This window comes from Paramormyrops kingsleyae, chromosome 10 (assembly GCF_048594095.1).
Source record: "Paramormyrops kingsleyae isolate MSU_618 chromosome 10, PKINGS_0.4, whole genome shotgun sequence".
Classification (NCBI taxonomy): domain Eukaryota; kingdom Metazoa; phylum Chordata; class Actinopteri; order Osteoglossiformes; family Mormyridae; genus Paramormyrops; species Paramormyrops kingsleyae.
In genome coordinates this window covers 33,288,562-33,314,226 of record NC_132806.1, presented here as the reverse complement: position 1 = coordinate 33,314,226, position 25,665 = coordinate 33,288,562, and the positions used below count along the sequence as shown (strand labels likewise).

General features: G+C 51.5%; 2 protein-coding genes across 6 annotated transcripts in view; one reads left to right on the top strand and one right to left on the bottom strand.

The window, feature by feature from the left end:
- Positions 1–12,056, top strand: part of nr3c1 (nuclear receptor subfamily 3, group C, member 1 (glucocorticoid receptor)) — a 39,407-nt gene extending 27,351 nt beyond the window's left edge. For all 4 annotated transcript variants that reach the window (XM_072717726.1, XM_072717725.1, XM_072717727.1 and 1 more), the window contains exons 3-9: positions 2,018–2,184; positions 4,927–5,043; positions 5,488–5,769; positions 6,661–6,805; positions 7,838–7,968; positions 8,323–8,480; positions 8,658–12,056. In XM_072717726.1, coding sequence (XP_072573827.1) covers positions 2,018–2,184; positions 4,927–5,043; positions 5,488–5,769; positions 6,661–6,805; positions 7,838–7,968; positions 8,323–8,480; positions 8,658–8,810 — 1,153 coding nt within the window. In that variant the 3' untranslated portion in view covers positions 8,811–12,056. The remainder of the gene's footprint in view (positions 1–2,017; positions 2,185–4,926; positions 5,044–5,487; positions 5,770–6,660; positions 6,806–7,837; positions 7,969–8,322; positions 8,481–8,657) is intronic.
- A 2-nt stretch (positions 12,057–12,058) lies between these two features.
- Positions 12,059–25,665, bottom strand: part of LOC111833369 (rho GTPase-activating protein 26-like) — a 41,025-nt gene continuing 27,418 nt past the window's right edge. For both annotated transcript variants that reach the window (XM_072717723.1, XM_072717724.1), the window contains exons 17-24: positions 25,532–25,637; positions 24,530–24,689; positions 23,552–23,693; positions 23,020–23,176; positions 16,966–17,001; positions 15,493–15,594; positions 14,066–14,157; positions 12,059–13,390 (exon numbers count right to left, since the gene is read on the bottom strand). In XM_072717723.1, coding sequence (XP_072573824.1) covers positions 13,302–13,390; positions 14,066–14,157; positions 15,493–15,594; positions 16,966–17,001; positions 23,020–23,176; positions 23,552–23,693; positions 24,530–24,689; positions 25,532–25,637 — 884 coding nt within the window. In that variant the 3' untranslated portion in view covers positions 12,059–13,301. The remainder of the gene's footprint in view (positions 13,391–14,065; positions 14,158–15,492; positions 15,595–16,965; positions 17,002–23,019; positions 23,177–23,551; positions 23,694–24,529; positions 24,690–25,531; positions 25,638–25,665) is intronic.

Below are 25,665 nucleotides of genomic sequence, written 5' to 3'. Positions count from 1 at the left end.
GAGTCATTGGATATTTAAATAAACCCTAAAAGGCTAATCCTCCGCTAAGACGTCTCAGGATAATTACTGTTATGTAACTGATAGGCAGCCAGCTGGCTGCACGTGACGTAAACCTCAAGGTCGGCCACATAACGGCAGCTTGGGCCCTGAGTGGCACGTGGCCGTCCGGCTGCTCGCTGTCCCCAGCCCCTCCACTCTCCCCAGCCCCTCCGCTGTCCCCAGCCCCTCCGCTATCAGCCCTTACAGATGCACCTTTGACTCTCGGTGCTCGCCAGGGACACACGGACTCCCGGCGGCGCTGTCGAACCATGCCGGTCCTGAGGTGTGCTCTGGCCCACAAACAGTCTCGGGGTACTGAGGGAGTCTCCCGGTCGGTGTGCAGAAATCCTCTGCCGTTAACGGCACCATTTGGATCACAGAATAAAAGCCTTAAATTAAAGGGGTGATTTGGGTATTTGGACTTGAAACAAGGTCTCCCCTTGCAACCTGCCCCTTCACCTCATTGGGTAAGATCCTGACTGTGGTGCCTCTATGAACATCCCTCCCCCACCTCCTGTGGCTGTGGACGTCAGGATGGGAGGTGTTCAAGACCCCCAGCCCCTGCACTCTCGTCTTGATGTCACATGACATTCTTACATGACGTCACATGACTGGTGACGACAGCCGCTTCCTGCGTCTCTCTAGCTGCCTGCAAATGCCACCGGCACTGGTTTCAGTAGCCGCTCGCGCTGGTGGGTCCTTGCGTGTCATTAAAAGGCACCTTGGGGCTTTTTCCTCTTAATGCGTCCAACACAGGATCGATCTCGTGAAAATCGATGGAAGAATTGTTCCGCAAAGTCGCCTATGACTCTGTAGCCTAACTGGCTGATCTCTCCAATAACTAACAAAGAACTAACACAACGACTTGTTCAGCCTCTGTTTTTGGTAGAAGTGTAGTTTCGTGTGAAATTGTGTGTTGTTTAACCTACAAGCTTTCTGCGTCTCCCACGCTTACTTAGAATAAAGGTCCTGTTGAGCGGTGTGAAAGTGACACATGGAAGTGGTTGGGAGCTACCGAAGTTCCTGGTCGAGACCGTCCAGGAGCTTAGAACCCGGAACCAGGTTCTGGAACTTGTGTGAAAGTGCCCTCTGACAGCAGTGTATCTGGCAGGCGCCTGGCCGTCAAGCTGAAGGCCATAGGACCTCCTCTGTTTTTCAGATAATATAACTCACTTCTAACATTTTATTGTGATTTAAAGACACATTTTCTTTGTTCTTTGGTAAAATTCACTATCATAAAATGTATTATCTTCTTACCTCCTTGGTTGTTTTTTTTTGTCACCAGCCGCCACCGATCTGTAATGTTCCTCTTCCTGATTTAAAGTGTCTGGTTTGTTTTCTCTGTCGTGAGCTGTGTAATGAAGACATCCGACACCCAGACAGAGCAAATCATTCCACTTTGGGGTCTAGTGGAAGAGTGCATCTGTCCAGCTGCCACTGCATGTCCTGGGAAGATCATGTCCCGTAACTTGCTTGGCCACTTTAGTGTGTGATTGGGCTCTATGGGCTGCTAGGTTTTAAATTAGATTAGTGATATTTCATTAACCCCGTGGGGAAATTCTCTTCACCCCATCTTGCTTTCCGTGAGGCACACAGACACACACATGTGACAGTCCTGTGACAGCCACTTGCTTTTGTGTACATGCCCTCTGAGTCTCCCTGCCGATACGGGGCATCTTGGCATCGCCTACTTGCCGAACATGGCTGTAATGGGGAGTGTGTGCCCAGTTGGGCAGGACAGGAGGCGGATTTACTGGCCCAGTCACAGTGGAGTGTGCTGTCTATCTTGTGGCGTGAGAGCACGGCCTGTTCAGGCCGCGGCCGCCATCGGTGAGGATTGTCTGCAGGATAACGGGGGCTCTGGGCCCAGTGTAGGGCGGAGGCACAGTGGAGCGGTCCTGCCGGGGCTCTCCTCCCTCTGTGTCAAGCGCACTTTTCAGAACGCTCTGTTCTTTTTTTTTTTTTTTATGTCACACAGTCCCATGGCCAGATCCAGCGCCAGCGCATCTGTGGCTGCGGGTCCCGGGAAGGCTGGCGGAGCGGTCCACAAGATCTGCCTGGTGTGCTCAGACGAGGCATCCGGCTGCCATTACGGGGTGCTGACCTGCGGGAGCTGCAAGGTCTTCTTCAAGAGGGCTGTGGAAGGTGAGAGGGGCGGGGCGTGGGGGGCAGGGGGCAGGGCGCGGGGGGCAGGGGGGGGCTATAGGGCAAGGAGTTGGGGGAGATGTTTCTGTAAAATCAGTGATGGCCCCTGACTCCGCCTCCTGACCCTAACGGGCCCCAGCCTGCAGACGGCACCCATACACATGGGCTTGCTTTGCCGGCGGTACCTGCTGCCGCCTTGGGGTTTTCCCGGGGTCTCACACATGGAGGTCACCCTCTGCTAGCACATCGCCTGGCTTTTCACCACTTCATCTTCAGGGTGAATTACATGGATCTCATCGCTGTGGCCTGTTAAAATGTCCAGAGTTTGAGCGATTAATCGTTTATAGAGTTTTTAAATTGGACAATTTGTACAAAATGGGTTTCCATTTAAAATATTATTGTGCTATATTGAACGTTGAATTTTTAATTGTCATTGATATGGAATGAGAATCTCGGTCCATAAAGAATCCCTGCTTCTCTGTCCGAGTCTCCCTCTGAGGGAGATATTAGCTAATCCCAAAGTTAATCCCTGTTTTAGGTTATCAGTGAATCTGCAGACATCCATCTATCTTCTACAGTTAGGTCCTGCTCAGGGTGGTGGGGCCGCTGTCCCAGGCTGCCAGGAGAAACTTCGAAGCAACTTGCAGTATCATCATTGCCTAACCGAATGTTTAAGTGATGCAGTTACCGAGTGAGAACATGTGAATGAGTCTTGGCTGAGGTGTACAGAGGGCTCATGGGCATCCTGATGGTTTATAAGCTCTGTTTTGGGGGAGTTACAGTGGCTGGGGAGCCGATGTGGCGAGATGCCCTCTCTCCCTGCGTGCGGAGCCTCTTCATGTTCCTCCGCGCCGCCTTACAAAGGCTGTCCCCCTTCCTCTTCTCACACGTGCCCTTCAGATTTAATCGTGTTTTCTGACACTTGGCCTGCCGTGTGATGGTGAACAGGCTTTAATCCGCAGATAATCAGCTCCTTTTGGCTCTGCTAAAGGTCAGGGGGGGGGGCGTGCAGTGTAGTAAACAAACTGTCCCCTTTCACACGAGCGTGTGAGTCTCTGCTTCTCCTTGCTGTGACTCTGTTTCGCTCTTTTAAAGTCTAATGGGAAAAAGTTATGAAAAAATTTATTTTTATGGAAAAGCTCTGCTAGATGGATTTAAGGGTTGAACTGATTTCAGCAGTAGGCAGACTGCAGAACACTTTAATGAAAGTCCGTTTTGATGAGAGGCCTGTTACAGCGAAAGCGTTCAGTGAAGGTCATTAACATCGACCTGCGTCGGCCGCCCGCTGGGTGCGTTTTCGCAGCGTGCCATCGAGAGGAGCCCCTCCCCAGCCTGAGACCTGTGCCTGTCCTTTAAAAAGCCCGGAAGTGTCTCTCGCAGTGAAAATGGGCTGATTCGCAGTGAAAATGGGCTGATTCGCAGTGCAGACTGCGCTTTGTCCCTGCTATTCAGGGAGCTGATATTATCTGCATCAGGGAGTGTTTTCGCTGCCTTTTGTCAGCTAAATATGATGCATTATCCTTGATGCCATTCAGGGGTGCTGGGGTTGAAGCACAAGCTGTCAAACTCACTGCTATGGTGGTTAGATTGCCAGGCTTTGCCTGGATAGATGGCACCCCAGCAGGGATCGAGGGGCTGTCATGTCCCTCAGTCCTTATTTTAGGGGCCAGGTGCTACTATCTTGTCTCCCTCTGTCTGTGCTGAGTCCGTGCCTTCATAACACCTGCTCTCTTAGCTGCACATTTACGGCCCAACAATGAAATCACTCTGCCCACCCTGGGATTTGAACCAGCGCCCCTCTGGTCTCTAACCCAACATGCTGACCCGGTGAGTGAGTTGCACAGCAACATCCCCATAGCCTAAGACATATCAGCGAGATTAACTCAACCCCATGAGCCCCAGCATCGTCCTTCTGTCTCTCATGTCGCCTCTGTGGTTTTTAATGAAAAGCATGCATACACAGCAGCTGCTCTTAATGGGATTATTACTTAAAGGGGTGTAGGATTAAGATTCCTAAAATCCCTGGGATTAAGGGGGTTCATTTTTACTTCCTGAACTTCACAGTGAGGCTCCACTGCTTCCCGTCATCCTGTGAGGGTTTGCCGTCTCTCTGCTGGTTGGCCAGACCGGCCAAGTCTGTGCACAGCGCCCTCTGTGGGCCCTGCGGAGTATGCACGCGTATAGTGTGGCTCTCGCCTGCCCTCCGGCTGCCCCGAGTTGGCATACAGCTGGAAATGCATCACTTCCCTTTTACTGACCCTCTCAGCATCTGGCTGCTGGAGGGGGGACATCCAGTGAAATTTCAAACATAGAGTGGGGAGGGTGATGTCATCATCGGGTCCCTGAGCAAGGCCCCTAACCCCAGCTGGCCTAGGGACTGTCTGACTTTGCTTTCTCAGTTGTACGTCACTGGATTGGATAAACATGTCTGCTAGAATAATAAAATCTTCCCCATATTTTTCGTGGTGCTGTTCAGCTTTGCTTCTGTCCTCTTGAGGTCTCCTAATAAAAGGTGTGCAAGCACTTTAGCGTTTAGACGGTTACAATGTCGCGTTTTGGTAACAGTGGAAATATCTGCTAAGGACGGGAGCTGCTGGCTCCCACAGGGCAGGAGCTGGTGGGCAGGTCCGTGGCTCTGGGAGATCGCAGTTGCTCACTGCGGTTTATGTCCTGCTGCGATCGCTGTGGCGTCTCTGCCCGCCCTAACCCTAACCCTAACCCTCCCTTCCTGCCGTCACTCAGGGCAGCATAATTACCTGTGCGCCGGGAGGAACGACTGCATCATCGACAAGATCCGGAGGAAGAACTGCCCAGCTTGCCGTTATCGGAAATGTCTGCAGGCCGGCATGAACCTGGAAGGTACGGCTCCTCCCTCCCTCGCGGCTCGTGTGCGTGATTCGGTGCCACGTGCGGCAGCTGTGAGCTGTGCTGTCTGTACAGACGTGTAAACTGCCGACGGATTGCCAGAACCAAGCCCCACCCTCTGCTGGCAAAGCTCTCGGTCGTCATGGAAACTCTAATGGAGGACATTTAAAAGGGAATTGAAGGGTGGACAGACTAACACAAAGCCCATTACGCTGTGTGAGGGGAGCACAGATACTGGGAGGGACTAGGGGTGGGCCTGGGTGCTATATGATCCTCACCATGGCGGGGGGGGGGGGTTGTGTTCACGGGTGTACAGAGACGTCCCTTAGTGCGTCGTGTCCCGGCATATCGTCACGCTGCTGGTGGCGAATGCGGGCCCAGCCTCTCTCTGAGTGGGGGAGGGTCGGAGGTTCTGATGGCTCCTCCCTCTGGTTGCAGCAAGAAAAACTAAGAAGATGAACAGACTGAAGGGGGTGCAGCCGGCGGCCATGGTGGAGCCCCCCCCTGCGGCCATGGTGGAGCCTCGCACCCTGGTGCCGAAGTCCATGCCTCAGCTCATCCCCACCATGTTGTCACTGCTGAAGGCCATCGAGCCGGAGACCATCTACGCGGGTTACGACAGCACCATCCCCGACACCTCCACCCGCCTCATGACCACGCTGAACAGGCTGGGCGGCCGCCAGGTCATCTCCGCCGTTAAGTGGGCCAAGGCCCTGCCAGGTGAGGAGTGGGCCCCGCTCACTGCCCCGCTGCGTGATGGGCCCCGTTCACTGCCCCGCTGCGTGATGGGCCCCGCGCACTGCCCCGCTGCGTGATGGGCCCCGCGCACTGCCCCGCTGCGTGATGGGCCCCGTTCACTGCCCCGCTGCGTGATGGGCCCCGCGCACTGCCCCGCTGCGTGATGGGCCCCGCGCACTGCCCCGCTGCGTGATGGGCCCCGCGCACTGCCCCGCTGCGTGATGGGCCCCGCGCACTGCCCCGCTGCGTGATGGGCCCCGCTCACTGCCCCGCTGCGTGATGGGCCCCGCTCACTGCCCCGCTGCGTGATGGGCCCCGCTCACTGCCCCGCTGCGTGATGGGCCCCGCTCACTGCCCCGCTGCGTGATGGGCCCCGCTCACTGCCCCGCTGCGTGATGGGCCCCGCTCACTGCCCCGCTGCGTGATGGGCCCCGCTCACTGCCCCGCTGCGTGATGGGCCCCGCTCACTGCCCCGCTGCGTGATGGGCCCCGCTCACTGCCCCGCTGCGTGATGGGCCCCGCTCACTGCCCCGCTGCGTGATGGGCCCCGCTCACTGCCCCGCTGCGTGATGGGCCCCGCTCACTGCCCCGCTGCGTGATGGGCCCCGCTCACTGCCCCGCTGCGTGATGGGCCCCGCTCACTGCCCCGCTGCGTGATGGGCCCCGCTCACTGCCCCTGTGATGACCCTGGGATTGGTCTCGTTCGGCAAGGATGCAACCGCTGCTTGCTTGAAATTGCGGAGGGGCAAGAACAACATCTGGCAATTTTTTTACGCTTCTCTATACTTCGGTTCTTAGTATTCGATCTGGGCTTAAAATTGGTACATAAGAACACAAGTACCCATATTGAGTAATAGCCTGTGTCCCACGCAGGCTTCCGGAACCTTCACCTTGATGACCAGATGACCCTGCTGCAGTGCTCCTGGCTGTTCCTTATGTCCTTCAGCCTGGGGTGGAGGTCCTACCAGCAGTGCAATGGCAACATGCTCTGCTTTGCCCCTGACCTCGTCATCAATCAGTGAGTGACACCAAAACGGCGCGGGGTCGTCCTGGCCGCTGAGGGCACATTGGGACACCAGTGAACATTTCATACAGTGTGTCCATGTTTGACTGAGCTGCACTAAAGGCGTTTAAGGGTTAATTCTGGGATTAGTTTTCTGTTTAACCAGCAGACTTCCAGCCAGCAGGCAGCTCTCTAATCTAGCTAATATTTAACTAGCTAATAACTAATATTTGGACCACAAGAGAAATTTCAGTCGGCGAAGTGTGTTCTTAAGATTACAGGGTCCATCAGACCCAGGCCTTACCGAATCTTCTGTGAGCAATCCGTCGATAGGCCATGAAATCACATGCCTGATTAGGCCGTGGGACGTAGTGATGCGTTCCTGAAGGGGGCAGCACTTAAGGCTGTAAGGATGACCTGGTGATCCTGGTTGCTTCGGGTGGTGGTATAGCGCAGTGTGTGATGCACTGCAGTGCTATGCCATTGCAGTGAGGAGGGCTGTGATATCACTGTAAACCCCCTTTGGCTGAATGTGACCCTCAGTTCCCCTCTGTGCTGCCTCTGATGGAATTATTACATAATAGATAATGGCACCCGGTCCCTGTCATGATTAAAGTATGAATCCCTTCCTTTTAACATTTGTGATGGTGCCCCCCCCAGAGGTATTTTGCTGTAAAATCACACCTTGGCCTCTTTTGTTTATGGTAATTCTCTCTCGGTCATGGCCTGTCTGGGATGACCTTGTAATTACACACCGGCCTGTGCTCCGCTGTGACTCGGGGGCCTGTTTAATAACCCAGTTTAAAAACGTCCCGTTGTGTTGTTTCTATATTCAGAGTTAAAAGGTCACCTCTGGGGCTCTTTGTGGTTGGGGGAAATCCCTAGTCAGAGTAACGAGCATGAAAAACGAGGGCCCTGAATACTGCTTAGGAGTCTGTGAGTGAAGACAGTGTCGCGTGGGTCTCAGTCACACCAGGTCTCAGTCACACCAGGTCTCAGTCACACCAGGCCTGGCCCTGCGTCTGACACCATCTCTTTGTCTCCAAGGGAACGCATGAAGCTGCCCTACATGAACGACCAGTGCAAGCAGATGCTGAAGATCTCCAACGAGTTTGTCCGGCTCCAGGTGTCCCATGAGGAGTATCTCTGCATGAAGGTGCTTCTGCTGCTGAGCACTAGTAAGGCCCAGCCGCCGCTCTGTCTGAGTAGGGACACACGGCCATGGGACGGCGTTAACTCTGCCTGGGGACACAGAGCCCTAGGACACTACTCCATCTGCATAGGGACACGCGACCCCGGGCCACCGCTCCGTCTCCGTAGTGACCGGAAAGCCATTTTACTTCTGCTAATTACGGACAGTAATAAGCTCACGTGCTGCTGTGTCAGTCGAGCCTCATGCGCATACATGTTGCCTGAGACTGTATTGGGAACCTATTAGCATCTGCTGTGTTAAGCGCCCATCCACTGCCAGCTCTGCATCTTGCTCCCCATCTCGTAAACCCTGACTAACCACAGGGTGCATCTGTCCACAGTCCCGAAGGAAGGGCTGAAGAGCCAGGCTGTGTTTGACGAGATCCGCATGTCCTACATCAAGGAACTGGGCAAGGCCATAGTCCGGCGGCAGGAGAGCTCCAGCCAGAACTGGCAGAGGTTCTACCAGCTGACAAAGCTTCTGGACTCCATGCACGAGGTGAGTGGGCCTGGCCAGTCTGATTGGGGGCCTGAAAGGGGGACAGTGACCTTCTCTGTGGGAAGAGTTCCCGGCGTGAATAGGAGGGAAGGACAGCACTCATGCTACCGGGGTGTGTCCATCCTGAGACGAGGCTCCCAGCGGCCGGCGGTGTCTGACGGCCTCCTGTCTCCACAGCTGGTCGGGGGACTCCTCAACTTCTGTTTCTACACCTTTGTGAACAAGTCCCTGAGCGTGGAGTTTCCAGAGATGCTGGCCGAGATCATCAGCAACCAGCTGCCCAAGTTCAAAGCTGGCAGCATGAAACCTCTGCTCTTTCACCAGAAGTGACCGCCTTACAGCGCGATGCGATGCCTTAAAGCCCAGCCGGGGGACGGGCCGGGACGGGACGAGGAGGTTCGGAGGGCGGGGACACTTCCCAGACCCCGGAATATCTAAGGGATGTAGACCCACAACACTCCTAGTATTGAAATATTTTTAGATGTTTCACATCACTGCCATCTGTATGAATGATCAAGCGCAGACATTTCCATGTTTCCAGGAATCCACACCTAGATGAATCTGATGACAGATTTGCTGTTACCCAAAAAACCCCGATCCGGACGGGACAGTAAGCGCCGGCTCGCGCTGAGTGGGTTTATTGAGGAGTAGGTCCACACCATACCATTTAAGTAGAATGTGCTTTGTGAGTTCAGCATTCCCTTCGATCGCCTGGAAATATTTTGAAAGTCAGATGACGTTGGATTGACGATAAATGCATGCAGGTTTTTAAATGGTTTACAGAGTTTATTGGAGGAGGGAGAAGGTGCCTTCGTTAAGCTGTGCTGTCTGTCTTCGTGGCCGAGGCTTGCGTGCCCCACCCCCTTATCAGGCCTCATTTCACAGCGTCAGCGTTAGCGTGTGCTTCTCCCGCAAACCCCCAAACCCCCCCCCCCCCCCCCCTCTCGGGCGTTGGGGGTCATCCCACGTTTCCAGTCCACAGGGCTCACATGACGTCGGGAGGTGGTGCATGCGGGACGGCAGCGGTGTCCAGACGCAGTGATTCGTGTTGAACGCCCTCCATGAGTCCCCACTCGCAGAGGTCACTCCTCTGCGGTCGCTGTGCTTTGTCCTCCTGCTCTCATGTGGTGAACTGTCTCTTGTTGTACCCCCTGCCAGCTCGCCATCCTCTGGTTGATAACGTGTGTGTGTGTGTGTGTGTGTGTGTGTGTGCGCGTGCGCGTGTGCGTGTGCGTGTGCGTGCGTGCGCCCTTTTTAACGCCCTTGGTGCCAAACGTTTTTTAAGTTGTATTTTGAACGCTTCAGCTTGCGTGTGTCTTAACAGACGTCGGTGTTAAGAGGAGGACAGGCCCGTGTACCTCACCCGTCGATGATTGTCGGAGAGGCTGTGCTCGTACTTTGGGGGTTTTTGTCTTGGTAACTGACCCGTCTGGGCGTGTGCCCCCACCAGCCAGAACAGTTTGCAGCATTGCTCAGTATCTACCTGTATTCAAATATAAATGTATATCTATAAAGTAATACTCAGTAGGTATTTTTATAATGCTTTTTTTTTTTTATTTGAACACCAGCACATTTATCTTGTCAGTTTTTGTCTACCTGCCATTTCGATTTTTATATTCTTGTTAGGTTACCATCATCGGAGCACAGTAACTCTCATTGACCTATGGGTGACTAAGTGTGAATCTGATTACATACTTTCTGTAGTGTAACAAATGATTGGCTTTAACAAAACTTTGTACTAAAATTTGACTGAACATTGAATTTGAAAGATAGCCGCACAAAACATGTCACTAGCTCCACAGCGCTGACCTCCGCACCCCGAGATTGTAAGTTGCCCGTATCGAGACTTCAAACGGGCGGCGTAGCGGAGAAAAGGCCGAGATTGTAAGTGCCCGTATCGAGACTTCAAACGGGCGGCGTAGCGGAGAAAAGGCCGAGATTGTAAGTTGCCCGTATCGAGACTTCAAACGGGCGGCGTAGCGGAGAAAAGGCCGAGATTGTAAGTTGCCCGGATCGAGACTTCAAACGGGCGGCGTAGCGGAGAAAAGGCCGAGATTGTAAGTTGCCCGTATCGAGACTTCAAACGGGCGGCGTAGCGGAGAAAAGGCCGAGATTGTAAGTTGCCCGGATCGAGACTTCAAACGGGCGGCGTAGCGGAGAAAAGGCCGACATTGTAAGTGCCCGTATCGAGACTTCAAACGGGCGGCGTAGCGGAGAAAAGGCCGACATTGTAAGTGCCCGTATCGAGACTTCAAACGGGCGGCGTAGCGGAGAAAAGGCCGAGATTGTACCGATCCCTTGCGTTCCCGTGCAATGCTGAGTCAGATCTTTGTCTACGTTTCACCAAATCTCATCTAGTCGTGGTCTCGAGCCGCCAGGCACCACCGCTCACGCTGGTGCGCTTTCCGGCCAGAGGGGCCAGTCCCCTCTGCGCGCCGCGGTGTGTGCGTGATGACAGGCAGCGTGCGGCCTGCTTTCAGCTACTTGTGCTTTGGTGGATTGTTCATTAACACCTTTGGGTTACTTTCACATACAGCTGTGATCGTTTGTGGGTCGGACCCTCTGATGAGTCGTGTTTTACCCCTCATATAGTGAGTTTAGAAAGTATTGACAGAGCATTGTAAAGTAATTTTGATACAGTATTTTTATACACTTTCTCAAAAGAAACGGAGAGCCTTACTAAGAATCTTAATTGCTTTTTAGATAATTTATCTGGTGCACTATGCTCTGCCAATCATTAATTGTGTGATACACTTTAAGTTGCTCAACTTTCATGGGTTCCTAGTGCATACAGTACGGAATTTAATATGACATGATATAGTTTGTATGTATGTGTGTGTATATATATATATATATATATATATATATATATATATACACACACATACACACACATACACACACACACACACACACAATCTGAGAGCCATATGCAAATGTGAGGTTTGTACCACCCACTTGTAAATAAATGTAAATTCTATATCTCTGGGGGAAATGTTTTAAGTGCCACATTTTAACAAAATTTAAATAAACTGGAGAATGTTTTATATATATACATATATATATAAATATATATATTAAAGATAGTGACCAAAGCAGAACACACAAGCATGCCCTGTACAGCAGTGATTCAAGGTATCTGGTAACTTTTTTAAAAGGAGCATTTTGTACGTTACTGTGCAGAGAGCTGAGCCGTGTGTGAAAGTAACCTACTGGGCTGAGTGTTGCACTACCCTGATTAATAAATACTGGTTGAAAAAGTATATTTTCTATAAAACACATGTATCTATAAAGATTAAGGGCAGATGATAATTCACTGGTTTATGGCTTTCATTAAGATGTTTGCTTATGTAAATGTAATCCCATGTAAAGAGTACACAGTGTGTTTAAGAGTTTTCTATTCCTCCTGTAGTAAATATGTTGATCTTTTCATCCATTTGATTAAATGTTGGACTGTGTTTGTGTGGTACTTTCAAAAATGCCATTAGTTGTATTCCCTGGGTATAAGGTGAGGTGTCACACTTAACGCAGTCCAAGTGAACAGTCCTATAATAAATAAAGCCGCTTTTTCATTTCCGTGTTGTTTTAACGTCTTTTATTGGTTTCATTTTCTTTTAAGCCGTTTTCTACTCCACAGACTTGCTAAAACTGAACGTGCTGTTTCAGTCCAAACAGCGTAGCTATTTTTAAGCTGAACGTTACCCCCTGTAGCAATAAAGTCCATTTAATGGCATTTTATACTGTATTTTAACTTTTTAAAATGTTATGGTGGGTCTTTGGGCATATGACCCAAAACATTTTAATATGCAGGAAGAGACACAAACCAGGTCCAGTCACTGATTAACCAGTACAGGTGGTGATTAACAGCTGCTCCCTATCAATGGCCTTGCTGGGCTTCTCTCTCTGCAGCCCCCTGCTTATATAAGCCTCCCTGCGATGGGCGTCTCTCTGCATTTGCTGTACAAATTGGCTAACAGATGGTAACACAATTCAGCTGCACAACCCTCCTATTCGTAAAATGGCTTCCAGGGTTCATCTACGGCTGTCTTTGTGTAAAGAAAAAAATTATATTAAAGTTTAAGATTTAATCAAAAACAATATTCAACAGTCAAAATGGACAGGGGAGAGGGCGAAAAATTAAGCTAAAAAAAATTAAGTTAGTATGCAAAATATAAAATACAAAATATAAACTTTTACTTAAAAAAATTTACCCCAAATGTATTTACAATGTTAATATGATCAAAGTATCTGCTACTTCACATGCCGTCCTGCAACATTAATTTAATGTTTAAAGAGGCTTATGCACAACCCAAGGAGTCTTTCTTCACACTGAACTCCCCCACCCCCCATTCCCAGGCTACATCACTGTAAATAACCAAACAAGATTTGTCAAAATGAAATGTACAAATATTTCAGAACATTTGAAAAGGTACGTTATTTCTAAGGATTTTCATCAGAATTTGATTATTCGTAGTAGTTCTAAACGAAGGAGCACAAGCGATGAAGAGACGCACAGTCAGTACATGTCACACCTGGGGACCTGCCTGTCTGCACGGTCACCTCAGATGGGGTGGTGACACAGAGACGAGGCTCCCCTGTCGCCAAGCAACCGTCCTCCCCATAATGACCGGGCCTCTGTGAGACGCCCGGAAACAGTGGCAGTGCTCAGGTGACCGACGTGGGAGGAGCTGTGCTGAACGACAGTGAGGGCTGGGAGGGGAAATGAGAGGCCAGGCGTGATGGCATAGACACACACACACATGTGCAGAGAGGCCTCCTGAAGGCCAGCGCCCCCTAGGGACCGAGCGCGGCCCAGTCCGCTCATACGAACTCCACGTAATTCTCCGGTATCAGGCCCGTCTTCCCCTCCAAGGTTCCTTCCAGCCATCCAGGCTCCCGCGACGGGTGAACTGCGAGAGAAGCCGGTCACATGTCACTGACACACCACTTGTGTGACACCCCAACGAAACTGCTGCAATTCCTTATGTCAATTTCAAATTCAATGTTTGTTTAGTTTTAAAAATAATGAGGAAACACCCAGGCTAAAACCTTGGCCAAGTCCTTCCCTGAACGAGACCCTACAGCACAGCGAGACTGCGAGAGCCGCACGGCCCCCAGCTCCAGCGGCGCCATGTTTGCCAGGAGAACAGTATGGGAGTCACAAGGGGGCGGGGCTTTACCTACTGACCAGGGGATTGGCTGAATGGCTACTTTAAGGTGCCTGGCCAGGACCGGCTGTCCTGCAGTGGGACAGTGCGTCACAGTGACGACTCCCCGTCATGAGAGGCGATCACAGAAGCCGCGACGAGGTTGAAAGGAATTACCTCGTCTGTCAGTGTTTCAAATTTAAGTAACTATCATAAAATAAGGCTTGTTAGAGTAAATGCATGTTTAAATAATGAAATAATATTTCTACTTGCTGGCTGACTTGTCTGTCTCATTTGATACATAGTAACAAGCTGTCAGCTCTGACTATAGGACTGAAGTCAGTATCTTTCTGGACCCTTTGTGCCAAGTGGCTGGTTTGGTGAACACACACACACACACACACACACACACACACACAGTCTCTCAAAGACACTCACCGTTTTCAAAGATGGCGCCCGCGGTGAAGGAGAGCTCAGACGGGTGCTCCGCCTTGCACGCGTACAGTGCTCTGGCCTTCCGTGCCACAGGGCTGTAAGGGAAAGAAATTCCCACAGAATAAATCTCTCTGTCTAAGGCTGTGTGGGTGCAGCATCCTGCCTACGCTCTGGGGGTGTGGAGTTTGCAGGACCTCCCTGTGTGGTTGGGGGCTACCTCTGAGCACTGCAGATACCACTCTCAGTCCAAAGACATGCATCTCTCATCTGGCTGTCAGCAGCCATAGCACCTGCAGGTCAGCCTATGTCAGCCAACTAAGCAGGTTTGGGCCTGGCCAGTTCTTGGATGGAAGATTAACTAGGAAAGCTGGGATGCTGCTGAAACACGTGTTGGTGTGGCCAACAGGTTGGCCCATCACTGGTCTGTGTGGATCCCAGTGCCATAGTGCAGTGATGGGGACACTGTGCTGTAAAAATGATGCTGTTCAGATGAGATGTAAAACTGGTCATAAAAGACCCCTGGGATTATTTCAAGAGAGTAGGGGTGGTACCCCGATGCCCAGTAGCTAATCCTCCCCTGCCCCTTCACCACCTTAGCTAGTGTGTGGTGAGCGTACTGGTGCAGAATGGCTGCCGTCGCACCATCCAGGTGGAGGTGGATGAAGTGCCTCCTCATTGGTTCTGTAAAGTGCTTTGGGTGTTTTGAAAAGCGCTATATGAACTTTCATTCATTCACGGTGTGTGTGCCCTGCGGCGGGCTGGGAAGCCCTGTGTTCTCTGGGCGAAGATCCTGCTGAATCTCAGGACACCGCTTTGTGGTTGATGTGTTATCGTGTCAAGCACCAAGAGTCTCTAAGATGACCTCTTAAGAAGGTCTATCACTTAGGTGCTCAGAGATTGCCCCGCTCTCGTGCAGTCTGCTAAGAAAGAGCAGCAAAGTAATGTGTCTCAAATGAACACGAGACAGAAGCATCCGCCTCTATGGGAACATAATGAAAACAAAACAATCCACATTCTGTGCTGATCGCAAAATTAAATAAACCATCCCTCCATGCACCTGTAATTAAACCGTCTAAGCAAATCTAATTTGTCCTGTCGACAGGATGAATCACCTTCTGTTTTCAGGGCCTACTTCTGCCATCTGCAGGCACCGTGTGACCCCTCAGAGTCACCAAAGCAGGGAGTCACAGGCCAAGGTGACGGCGCTGGCCCCCTGCAGGGAATGGCTTTTATTTCCAGCTCATGGAGCAGCACGTGGAAAGAACTCAGGGCTATGAGAAAAATGGCCAGTGATCTGCCCAGATACTAATGGTTGGTACATGAGGATCCACTGAGAATGCAGGTGTACAGCAGGAATTAAGGGGGAACAGGAACATGTCTGGAGGAGCCTGTGGGTGCGGAGCGGGCACAGAGCGGGCACAGAGACACACCTGACCAGGGAGCAGTCGCTGGAACCCGGCTGGGGGCTGGAGGGAGCGGAGAACATGGGCCAGGAGGGGGAACGTGGGGAGGAGGGGCTGGGGGAGGCCGGGCTGCAAGACACAGGCGAGAGAGCAGTGAGACGCCAGCTGGCCAATGCAATGGCAGGGTGAGGTCAGGTGGTCAGTCGCTAGGATACAGAATATCCTGCATAATTACCGCGACTGCCAGGATAACCAGAGCAGCTCCAATCAGGCTTAAGCCGTAATAAAAACATCCCAATTTCAGTCATCACAATTTTGGATGAAAATGTGCTGAAAATAAAACCGCAAAAGCCAGCGTTTGAAAGGCAGAAGCACACGGACAACCACAGCATGGGAAGCAGGAATGATGTACCCAGCTAAGCCAGAACTTTCCAAGGGACTCGCTGTACCCCACCCCTCAAAAAGCTACAATCAGCCAAAAGCCCCCCCGCCAAGATGCACTGAGACTCGTAACTAATGCAGCACCGCAGTCAACGTTTACAGGGAAGGACGTTGGCGCGTGACGGTGACGCGTGACGCGTGGCCGCCAGTATGAGACCAGTATGAGACCCTCACGCAGGCGAGGCTACAGCAGGGTCACTACTGCTCATGAAGTCTAACACTACAGGAAGACACTTCTGTCAACTGATAGGAAATATGAAAACTGATGCGAAAATAAGAAAAAAATTTAATTTAACAAAAACTATGAATATTACTTTCAAAACTAACAAATAATATAAAAACAAACATCAAATACGTTTCATTACTATTTTGTAATGCCATTAATTAATGATACGTTAATCTTTCCTGCTTAATGGCGCCACGCGTTCGGCCTCTTTTGCACAACGAGCCTCAGAAACAGCCAACAGCACTATACTGTGACGTTTTGTAGTGGCTAGCTAAGTCCTACAACTAAATATATATAAACTAAACTAAAAACATATAAAATTATCTATAAACGAATCAGAATTATGTATTTTAAATGAAGACTAAACCCAAAGCTATAACAACACTGGGTCTCGGCTGCAGTCACCCCGGACCAGGTGAACGCCATCAGGCCTGAGTGTGGGCCTTCGGGACCAGCTCACGACTTTCAGGGACAAGAACAATCGCCGTCTGATGGGGAGCATCTCTAACAACAAAGAGCAGCTGTGCGACTGGGTGTAGCGAGGGCAGGAGAGCCCCCCCTAGAGGCTTCCCTGGGTACATCAGCCGTTAGCACACCATCACTCATCAGGCTCCTTGCAGGGGCCATGTCCGCCTCTGCCTGTTGTCTGGGGGCCACAGATGGGACAGCCACCAAAATGGCGTCCAGCAAGCCTTTGAACCCACGATAGATTTGCTCTCTATACCCAATCTCCGAAGATATGCGATATGTCCCTGGTTGTACATAAATGTTTGTGAAGAGCTCAGGAAAACAGGCGGTCTACAGGCCAGCGTGTACCCCCCTCCCACTCCTACCTTGTGGGGACACTGGAGCGGCTCTTTGGGTTCACCCTGCAAAGTAAGCAGTAAGACAGGAGAGGTTAGGTTCGCATCAGGCAGGAGGGCGCCCCCGTCTGGCCCAGCCTGGAGCACCGGCCTCTCGCCTTCCGGCCAGCGTCTCATTCCAGTGCTTCAGTTTTATCTCAGATCTTTGCAACAATGTGCTTATGATACTGAAGGTTAATGCTGTTCACCAGGCGCATTGTGTCACAACAGAGTGTTTTGAACCTCTGAAGAGAGCAAAAGGACTGATGGATGCAGTCAAGCATACTGGGAGAGAAGATCTCTAGCGAAAAGATACATATGGAGGGTTTCATTCCCGCTCCGTCTCCTGTGAGCCTGATATTTCCATCAGACATTACTAATCGAAACGGCATCTAACTCCACCCTTAAGACCCATCAAGTTTTATTGGGCCACATCAGTCACTGCTTCAATGACGTCGGTGGATGAGCAAATAACGGTAAGGAGCCAGACACACCATGTATTAAAATACTGCTTCCTCCTGAGCTGCCCTCAGCTAAATGACTCACAGGTTCATGCTATGATAAATCGAGACTGTGTCAAACACCCAGAAACACCTCAGTCAGCAGAGACTTCTGCATAATTACTGATAATAATCAGCATAACAACACCAGCCCGGACAGTCGCCTTTGCAGGATCACGAGTGTTCCTGCAAACTAAAGATTACAATCTTTAACCTTGTTATAATATATAATGTTATAATGGACACTGTAGATGTCAAAGGATGAATTGTAATACATGTGGCCTGTGATACCAGCGCCCATCCACCCGCTAATCGAGACCAGGGCCACGAGACCGTGGATATCGAGGACGGGACGCCGGGCCATCGCAGGGTCTGCAAGATCATGGAACGGCAGAGTCGTCAGGGAGCGCAGGGCTGCACGCATCACACAGAAGGGTCAGCCAAAGTCTCAGTGTTTGTTTAGGAGCGCAGACAGCAACTTCCCTTTGCAGGGACATGCGGGAATGGGGGGGGGGGGGCTGGGATAAACTGGCACACGTGAAACACAGAGACAGGAGCGAATAGGAACACACCATGCAGAGACAGGAGCGAATAGGAACACACCACGCAGAGACAGGAGCGAATAGGAACACACCACGCAGGGACAGGAGCGAATAGGAACATACCACGCAGAGACAGGAGCGAATAGGAACATACCACGCAGAGACAGGAGTGAATAGGAACACACCACGCAGAGACAGGAGCGAATAGGAACACACCACGCAGGGACAGGAGCGAATAGGAACATACCACGCAGAGACAGGAGCGAATAGGAACATACCACGCAGAGACAGGAGCGAATAGGAACATACCACGCAGAGACAGGAGCGAATAGGAACATACCACGCAGAGACAGGAGCGAATAGGAACACACCACGCAGGGACAGGAGCGAATAGGAACACACCACGCAGAGACAGGAGAGAATAGGAACATACCACGCAGGGACAGGAGCGAATAGGAACATACCACGCAGAGACAGGAGCGAATAGGAACAGATAGGGAACTATAGTCACAGGTAACTGAACACCTACATCACACAAGCCCAGGGCTGCACCCTCTAAAACAAACCCCATCTTTCATGATCTTGATGTTCATTTCTCTACTTAATGACATACTTTCATCTGCCCAATATTTACACAGACAGACAGGCAGACAGACACAGACAAAATAGCTCCCCGAAGTTTCTCACATGCCGATCTTAATGGAGTCATTCCGTTTACATGGCATTTGAGGAATGGGGTTACCGGTCATACACTGATCATGATCTGGTTAATAAAGCATGTGAATGCACTGAATGACAGTATGACTGGCCTAAGTGACAAGCTAGTGGGCTGGCTAAATTATGGATCAACTAATGAACCTTAATTTTATTAGCTCTACGAGACTTATGCTATGACCATTGGCTGTCTGTAACATGTAAAAACACCAACTCATATGTTCACAATATGGCTCTAAAATAAGTTCTGTTTGCACTGGCATGCATTGGGCTTGCTTGTCATCACAGAAATAGATCGGAAGATCTGCTCGCCAGAGCTGCTCCGCTCTGTACATGCCTTCCTCTGTGCCTGTCTGTGTCACGGTAGCCCTTCCTCTGTGCCTGTCTGTGTCACGGTAGCCCTTCCTCTGTGCCTGTCTGTGTCACGGTAGCCCTTCCTCTGTGCCTGTCTGTGGCACGGTAGCCCTTCCTCTGTGCCTGTCTTTCACGATAGATAGATAGTTAGATAGACAGATAGATAGATAGATAGATAGTCATAAAAATGATGAATACTGGATCCAATACTCAGCCAGGCCAATAATCGGCCGACCCCTGACAGACTACGACAGGTTATTGCCACTGATTTGCTGAATTGATTCCATTCCGATTCACAAGGTCTCGATTTGATTCGATTCAATTTTCAATTTGATTTCATATTGATTTGATTATGGGTATTTCAGTTACAACAGCAATGATGCTTGAATAGGAAAGAGATTCTCAGATAACTAATGCTGTAAATTGTGCAAGGAACCCTCTACCTTGGTGCATTATTAAAACTATTCATATGTGTATGAAGAATTTACCCCAAACCAGATGCATTAATGAACTTTTCATTTAACATGAGCAGTATGTTTTGGATCAGACGTTTTTATGCGGATTGTGCATCTGGATGATGTCTCTTTAAAATTGTGGTATTTCTGCAGTTTTCCTTACATACAACTTCACTCTCGTCTTCCTGTTTCTGAAATCCGAAATGTACCCAGTCTCTGCCTTTGGGCTTGACGATACCTTCAGTGGAGTCGCCCCCACCATGTTTATCTGTTTCTGTCGCCAGATCACGTTGCGTGAGGTTGCCCACGAGAAATTAATGGAGTTAAAGCTTCACACGTCCACGGAGAAAGAGACCATAGACTGTTAAAGGCATAAATCAATCTTGGGATATAACAAACTGATATCGGATTATGCAAATGAAGATTGATTTGAATCAGAAAACAGATTTTTAAAAATTCAGCCCTATGACAGACACAGATACTTAGATAGACCCTCAGACAGACTGACAGGCAGATACTCAGGGAGGCAAACAGACAGACAGGTGCACAGACACTTAGATAGACCCTCAGACAGACACTCAGACAGACTGACAGGCAGACAGGTAGATACTCAGGGAGGCAAACAGACAGACAGGTGCACAGACATTGAGACAGGCAGACACTTAGGCAGAGAGACAGACAGGTAGACAAACACTTTGACATTCAGGCAGACAGGTAGATACTCAGGCAGACAGACAGACAGACAAACACTCAGGCAGGGAGACAAACACTCAGGCTGGCAGGGGGTGAAACATCTAAATCGCCACGGCGGGGGCCTGGAGGCCTGGGAAAATGACACCTTGTTAATGTGTCCCCACCCACCGCACTGACCTCACAGTTATGCGGGTGGCGCTGTTCACACCTATAAATAGGGCAGCTGTGTTAAGCCAGCTACTCAGCCGGGTCAGAAGAGACCAGCGCATGGCACGGTCACATGGCAGGGTCACATGGCAGGGTCACATGGCACGGTCACATGGCACGGTCACATGGCACGGTCACATGGCAGGGTCACATGGTGACACGGAGTCCTCCTCAGACGACGTAGCCCTTCCCATCATACACACGCCTCCCGTAGGAAGAGGAGGAGAAGGAGGCGACCTTCCTGCTGGCTGACCTTCAACACTCCAGCTAATTTCCCACAATGCCTCTTACCGAGGCCCCGCCCCCAGAAGAGCCCGCCAGCTGCCTCACGTGTCCCATCTCTCCGCTGTCCGCTCTGTCCTCGGGAGGGGGGGGGGTTTGCTCGGATGGTCCTCTATCTCGACATCCGTATCGATCCCCGGCCCCATAAATCTCCACAAGCATCATTCAATTAGTGTCACGGCCATGTGAACAGGGGCTCGGGACGCTGGGGGGGGCGGATAACGGCAGTGCTCATGCACATTAAGCACAGATTGCCTCATATTTCCTGAGCTGGGACACAGACGGGCCATAAGTGTCAGCTCTTACCGCAGGGGAGATACGTCGACGGGCTAATGCGGCTCCGAGCTCGGCTCCACTCCGCCGGCTCTCATCACCTTTATTTAGCAGGACACCTTCGGGCCCCGGAATGTTCCAGAAGGAAATAAGAGATTTGATAAAGGCTTTCCTTCCGAAATACAGGCAGCAGTGGCAAGGTAACCACTGGGAAGAGATCTCTGTTTTCTTCTGCAAACTGTGTAGCTGCAGTGGCTTGCAGCTCTGTGCTGGTTTGCACTGCAGTCCCCCCCCCCCGCTCCCTCCAGAGTCTAACCTTACACCTTCCGTGTGTGGGAAGCGCTCCATGTAAATACATAACTGAAGTCCTGGCTCCCGATGGGCCTGCACCCAGACCAGAGGGGGGTGTCCCTTCCCTTCTACAGCAACACTCACTGATCCAGGCTCTCCATTTGGGCGTAAGGGAGCCCGACCCGGATTCCTCAGTCTAAAATACATCCCTGTTAACAGATCCCATTTCCGATACTCTTCAGTGGGCCGGGGAGCAGAACGACTTAACGGGCCTCGTTCTACACAGCAAGGCCCGTGCAGCCCGCAGCCGCTCCCGCCTTTGTTTCTGGCTGAGATATTAAACTGAGACTCTGTCAAGGCTGAGTCACTGTCGGAGATATTTTCGCAGGCTTTTTCAGCCGTGTAATTAAAGTCTTAGAACAGTCTAATTCTATCAAATAACCAAGAGATGGGGGAGGGGGGGCAGCCATCTTCAACAATGACATAAATGGAAAATGTGGCCTTAAAGGTCACCTTTCTGTCCAGAGAGAGGGGTCAACATTGCAGATTTAACTCTGTATCACACACAAGTTACACGGCACAGATGTGCTCTGGACCACAGCTGAGGAATAAGGTCATGAAGAAGATCAAGGCTGCCCCCCCGCCCCCCCCAGCCCATGATGTCACTGCTAATTACATACATACATACATCCATTGTCCAACCCGCTTATCCTACTGGGTCGCGAGGGGTCCGGAGCCCATCCCGGAAGCAACGGGCACGAGGCAGGGAACAACCCTGGACAGGGGGCCAGCCAATCGCAGGGGACACTTGCACACCATTCACTCACACAAGCACACCTAAGGGCAATTTAGCAACGCCAATTAGCCTCAGCATGTCTTTGGACCGTGGGGGGAAACCGGAGTACCCGGAGGAAACCCCACGACAACACAGGGAGAACATGCAAACTCCACATTCATACATATATAATAATTGATACTTTATTAATCTTGTAAAATTGTCTTTACACCTCCCTCAATTTGCTCTTTGTAGAGTAAGCTGTCAGTGAAGGGCAGCCACCTGTCGGGGCACCCAGGGAGCTGGGGGTTAAGGGCCTTGCTCAAGGACACACAGATGTGCTGAGGCTGGGTTTGAACCAGTGACCTTCTGATTACAGGCACACAGGCTTAGCCCACTGAGCCACATGCTGCCCCATATGTGAATGAACACACGCACACGCACACGCACACGCACACGCACACACACACACACACACACACACACACACACACACACACACACACGAACACACGAACACGCATGTTTAGATCTTCACATGGACCATTTATTCATTTCTATGGGAAACCATAATCCCAACCCTAACCTTAGCCATAAGTAACCAAACAAAATACACAACTTGAATTGAATTTTCCCTTGTGGGGACCGAAAAGGTAGTTCCCAAAACATCAAAATATCAGGTTTTTATCACATTGTGGGGACATTTGGTTCTCACAATGGAATAGATTCATGACCCACACAGACGCAGACATGAATGCACACACGCAGACAAGCAGACACAAATGCACAAACACACACTAAGTTCATCACTTTTCACTCTGCAGGAGCCATGACAGAAAACACGCCAGCCAATCACGGCCCAGGCTTAACCACTCAACACCGATCTCTCCAATTAGATGGACAAGTAGATGGATGGATGGACAGACGGCTGGAGGGAGCAGCAGCGGAGGGCTACTCACAGGGATTTGGGCCTATCCCGCCTGCCCTTGGGGCCGCTGTCCAGCTCCGGGTCGCTGCCATGGACACTGTTGCCATGGGAGCGACCCAGCGCGCTGCTGGAGTTCACATGGACGGACTCAGCACTGGAATTCAGGGCCTCGCTGTCCCTCCTGTTGGCTGTGAGCACAGAGGGCAGAAGGATGTCAGTACTGGGAGCATGCAGACGCAGGGCATGCATGCGGGAGGCACGCAGACGCATGGGACGCAGACATTGGGCAAGCACTCACAGGGGACATACATGCAGGAGATGCACACAGGGGCACACTGACACAGTGAATGCAGACACAGGGTACGCAGACGCAGGCGACACAGACACAGGACACGCAGACACAGGACACGCAGACGCAGGCGACACAGACACAGGACACGCAGACACAGGACACGCAGACGCAGGCGACACAGACACAGGACACGCAGACACAGGACACGCAGACGCAGGCGACACAGACACAGGACACGCAGACGCAGGAGATGCAGCACGCGTGATACTACCTGGCTCCGCAAGTGGGGGGGTGTGGAAGAAGGTGAGGGGGCGCTCACTGCACGACGGGGCTCGGCTGTCCATGTGGGGCCTCGCAGTGTTGCCCACTGGATCCGGCTGGCCACCGTCCAGCGGGGGAAGGCCCTTAAAAATCTGGGGGGTGGGGGGAAAGGGGGGGGAAGGAGAGAGAGAAAGAGAAAAGGGGGAAAATAGATGTGCTTATTTCAGAAGAGGGGAGAGAGATGAACTGCTGTCAGTCAGGTGAGGATCCCAGCAAAGGGGGGGGCTGGGGTCCCGGAATCATCCAGACAGACCGTCTCAGACAGGAGGGGGGGTGGCGACCGGTGGCTACAGACATACGAGGAAGGCTTTGCTGCATGTCCCGTGACAGCATAAAAAGACTCTCGGTGTTCTGACTCATGAGCGCCGCTCTTCAGGGGATAATGAGCAATTAAGGAATTATTTAGGTTGGCCTGGGAATGCCTTGGCACCCCCCCTCCGAGGAGCTGCTAGAGGTGGCTGGGGAGAGGGAGGTCTGGGTATCTCTCCTGAAGCTGCTACCCCCGTGACCCGAACCCCGGCCAAGTGGGTGGTGATGGATGGATGGATTCAGGTATTTATTAATGCATCAGGAAATGAGGGTCATCAGAGATTTGATGGGGGGGGGGGTGCTTGGGGGGTGGCAGTGGCATTAACATCCTTAAAATTAATCAGTAATGGAAATCCATTTCGGAAACCTGGTATATAGCTTTACCTTTTAGCGGCACATATAAAGTGACACACAGACAAGCCAAGACTCAAATCCAGTGTCCACAGGAATAAAGGTCGAGTAAGAATTTTTTTTGTTTGTGGTGGGAGGTGGACTGATAGAGAGATATTTACCCTTTTCCCTCTGAGATGAGACTTTGACCGTAACTTAGAAGGTTACCTGATTTTGGCTAAATCCATAACCCAAAACAAAAGCGAGCTGGACCACAGCTGCCGCTCACCTTCTCGTAGTTCTCAATGAGGATCTCCACGACTATGTTCTGGAACTTGATGTCCATGATCGCTGCCACGGTCTCCTCCTGGGGCCGTAGAAGGGTCGGGCCAAACACCACGCCCAAGTTGGCCACCGTCATGAGGTTCTGCTGGTGGTGCCTGGCTACACTGAGGCAGGCGCAAGAGAGAACGCCAGGTCAGGGTGCTCCTGACGCTTAGCACTGGGGGCGGGGGGGGGGGGTCGGGTCCAACACGAGACCAATTTGAGGGCTGGCCGAAAGCTGCGATCAGGCTCAGAAATTAACAACCGTCACAGATATAATGTGAAACATCTCAGGACTGGCCTTTCCAAACCCAAGAGATGTGGCTCTGTGGCTCTGTGGCCAAACTATGATGTGAAATCGATCTCGTGGGAGCACGCTGCCGAGCCCTGGGTATCCTGGCACGTAGTGGCACGCCCACCGTACACTGCTTACACCAGAGCGCCTCTGTGAATCACATCCATCACCTCCTGAACTCACCCTGCTCAATTAAAGCCATGACATCATCTAAGGCAGACTTTCTGAAGTCGGTCCTTGGGACCCACAGCCCCCACCTGCTCCCTTCCAGCTGTCTGGGGGGGTCCTCGAGGACCAGCTTGAGAAATTCTGCTCTAAGGCACCCAAACGAATCCAGGCGGTTCCTGGAAGGGGGGGCCAGCGCAGGCATGCTCCAGTCCCCAGGCCAGAAGCCCCCGTGGGACCCAGTGAGCCGTCTCCAGGGTGTCAGCTAGCCAGGGCTGTGAACAGCTGCACGGCCCGCAGACAGGAAGCGCATCTGGGCGCCAAGGAGGGCGGCGTTCCTCAAGGTCCCACCCGGCGCCAAAACCCGGCCAAAATGCTTACTGTGAATGCAGCTCACATCACAGGGACACTGAGGAGAACCTGCAGGAGGTGCAGAGAACGCCGACGGAGGCACGGGCAGCCAGGAGGACAGGAGGAGCGGGGGGGGGGGCACTCAGGAAGACCTACTTTGCCAAGTGCATCATGAGCAGGTCTAGCATCTGCCTGTTCTTCTCTGGAAGGTGGTGGATGAGGCTGTGGATCTCGGCGATCCGGGTTTCCGGGTTGTCCAGTTCTGAGGAGGGGACAGAAAAAAAGACAAC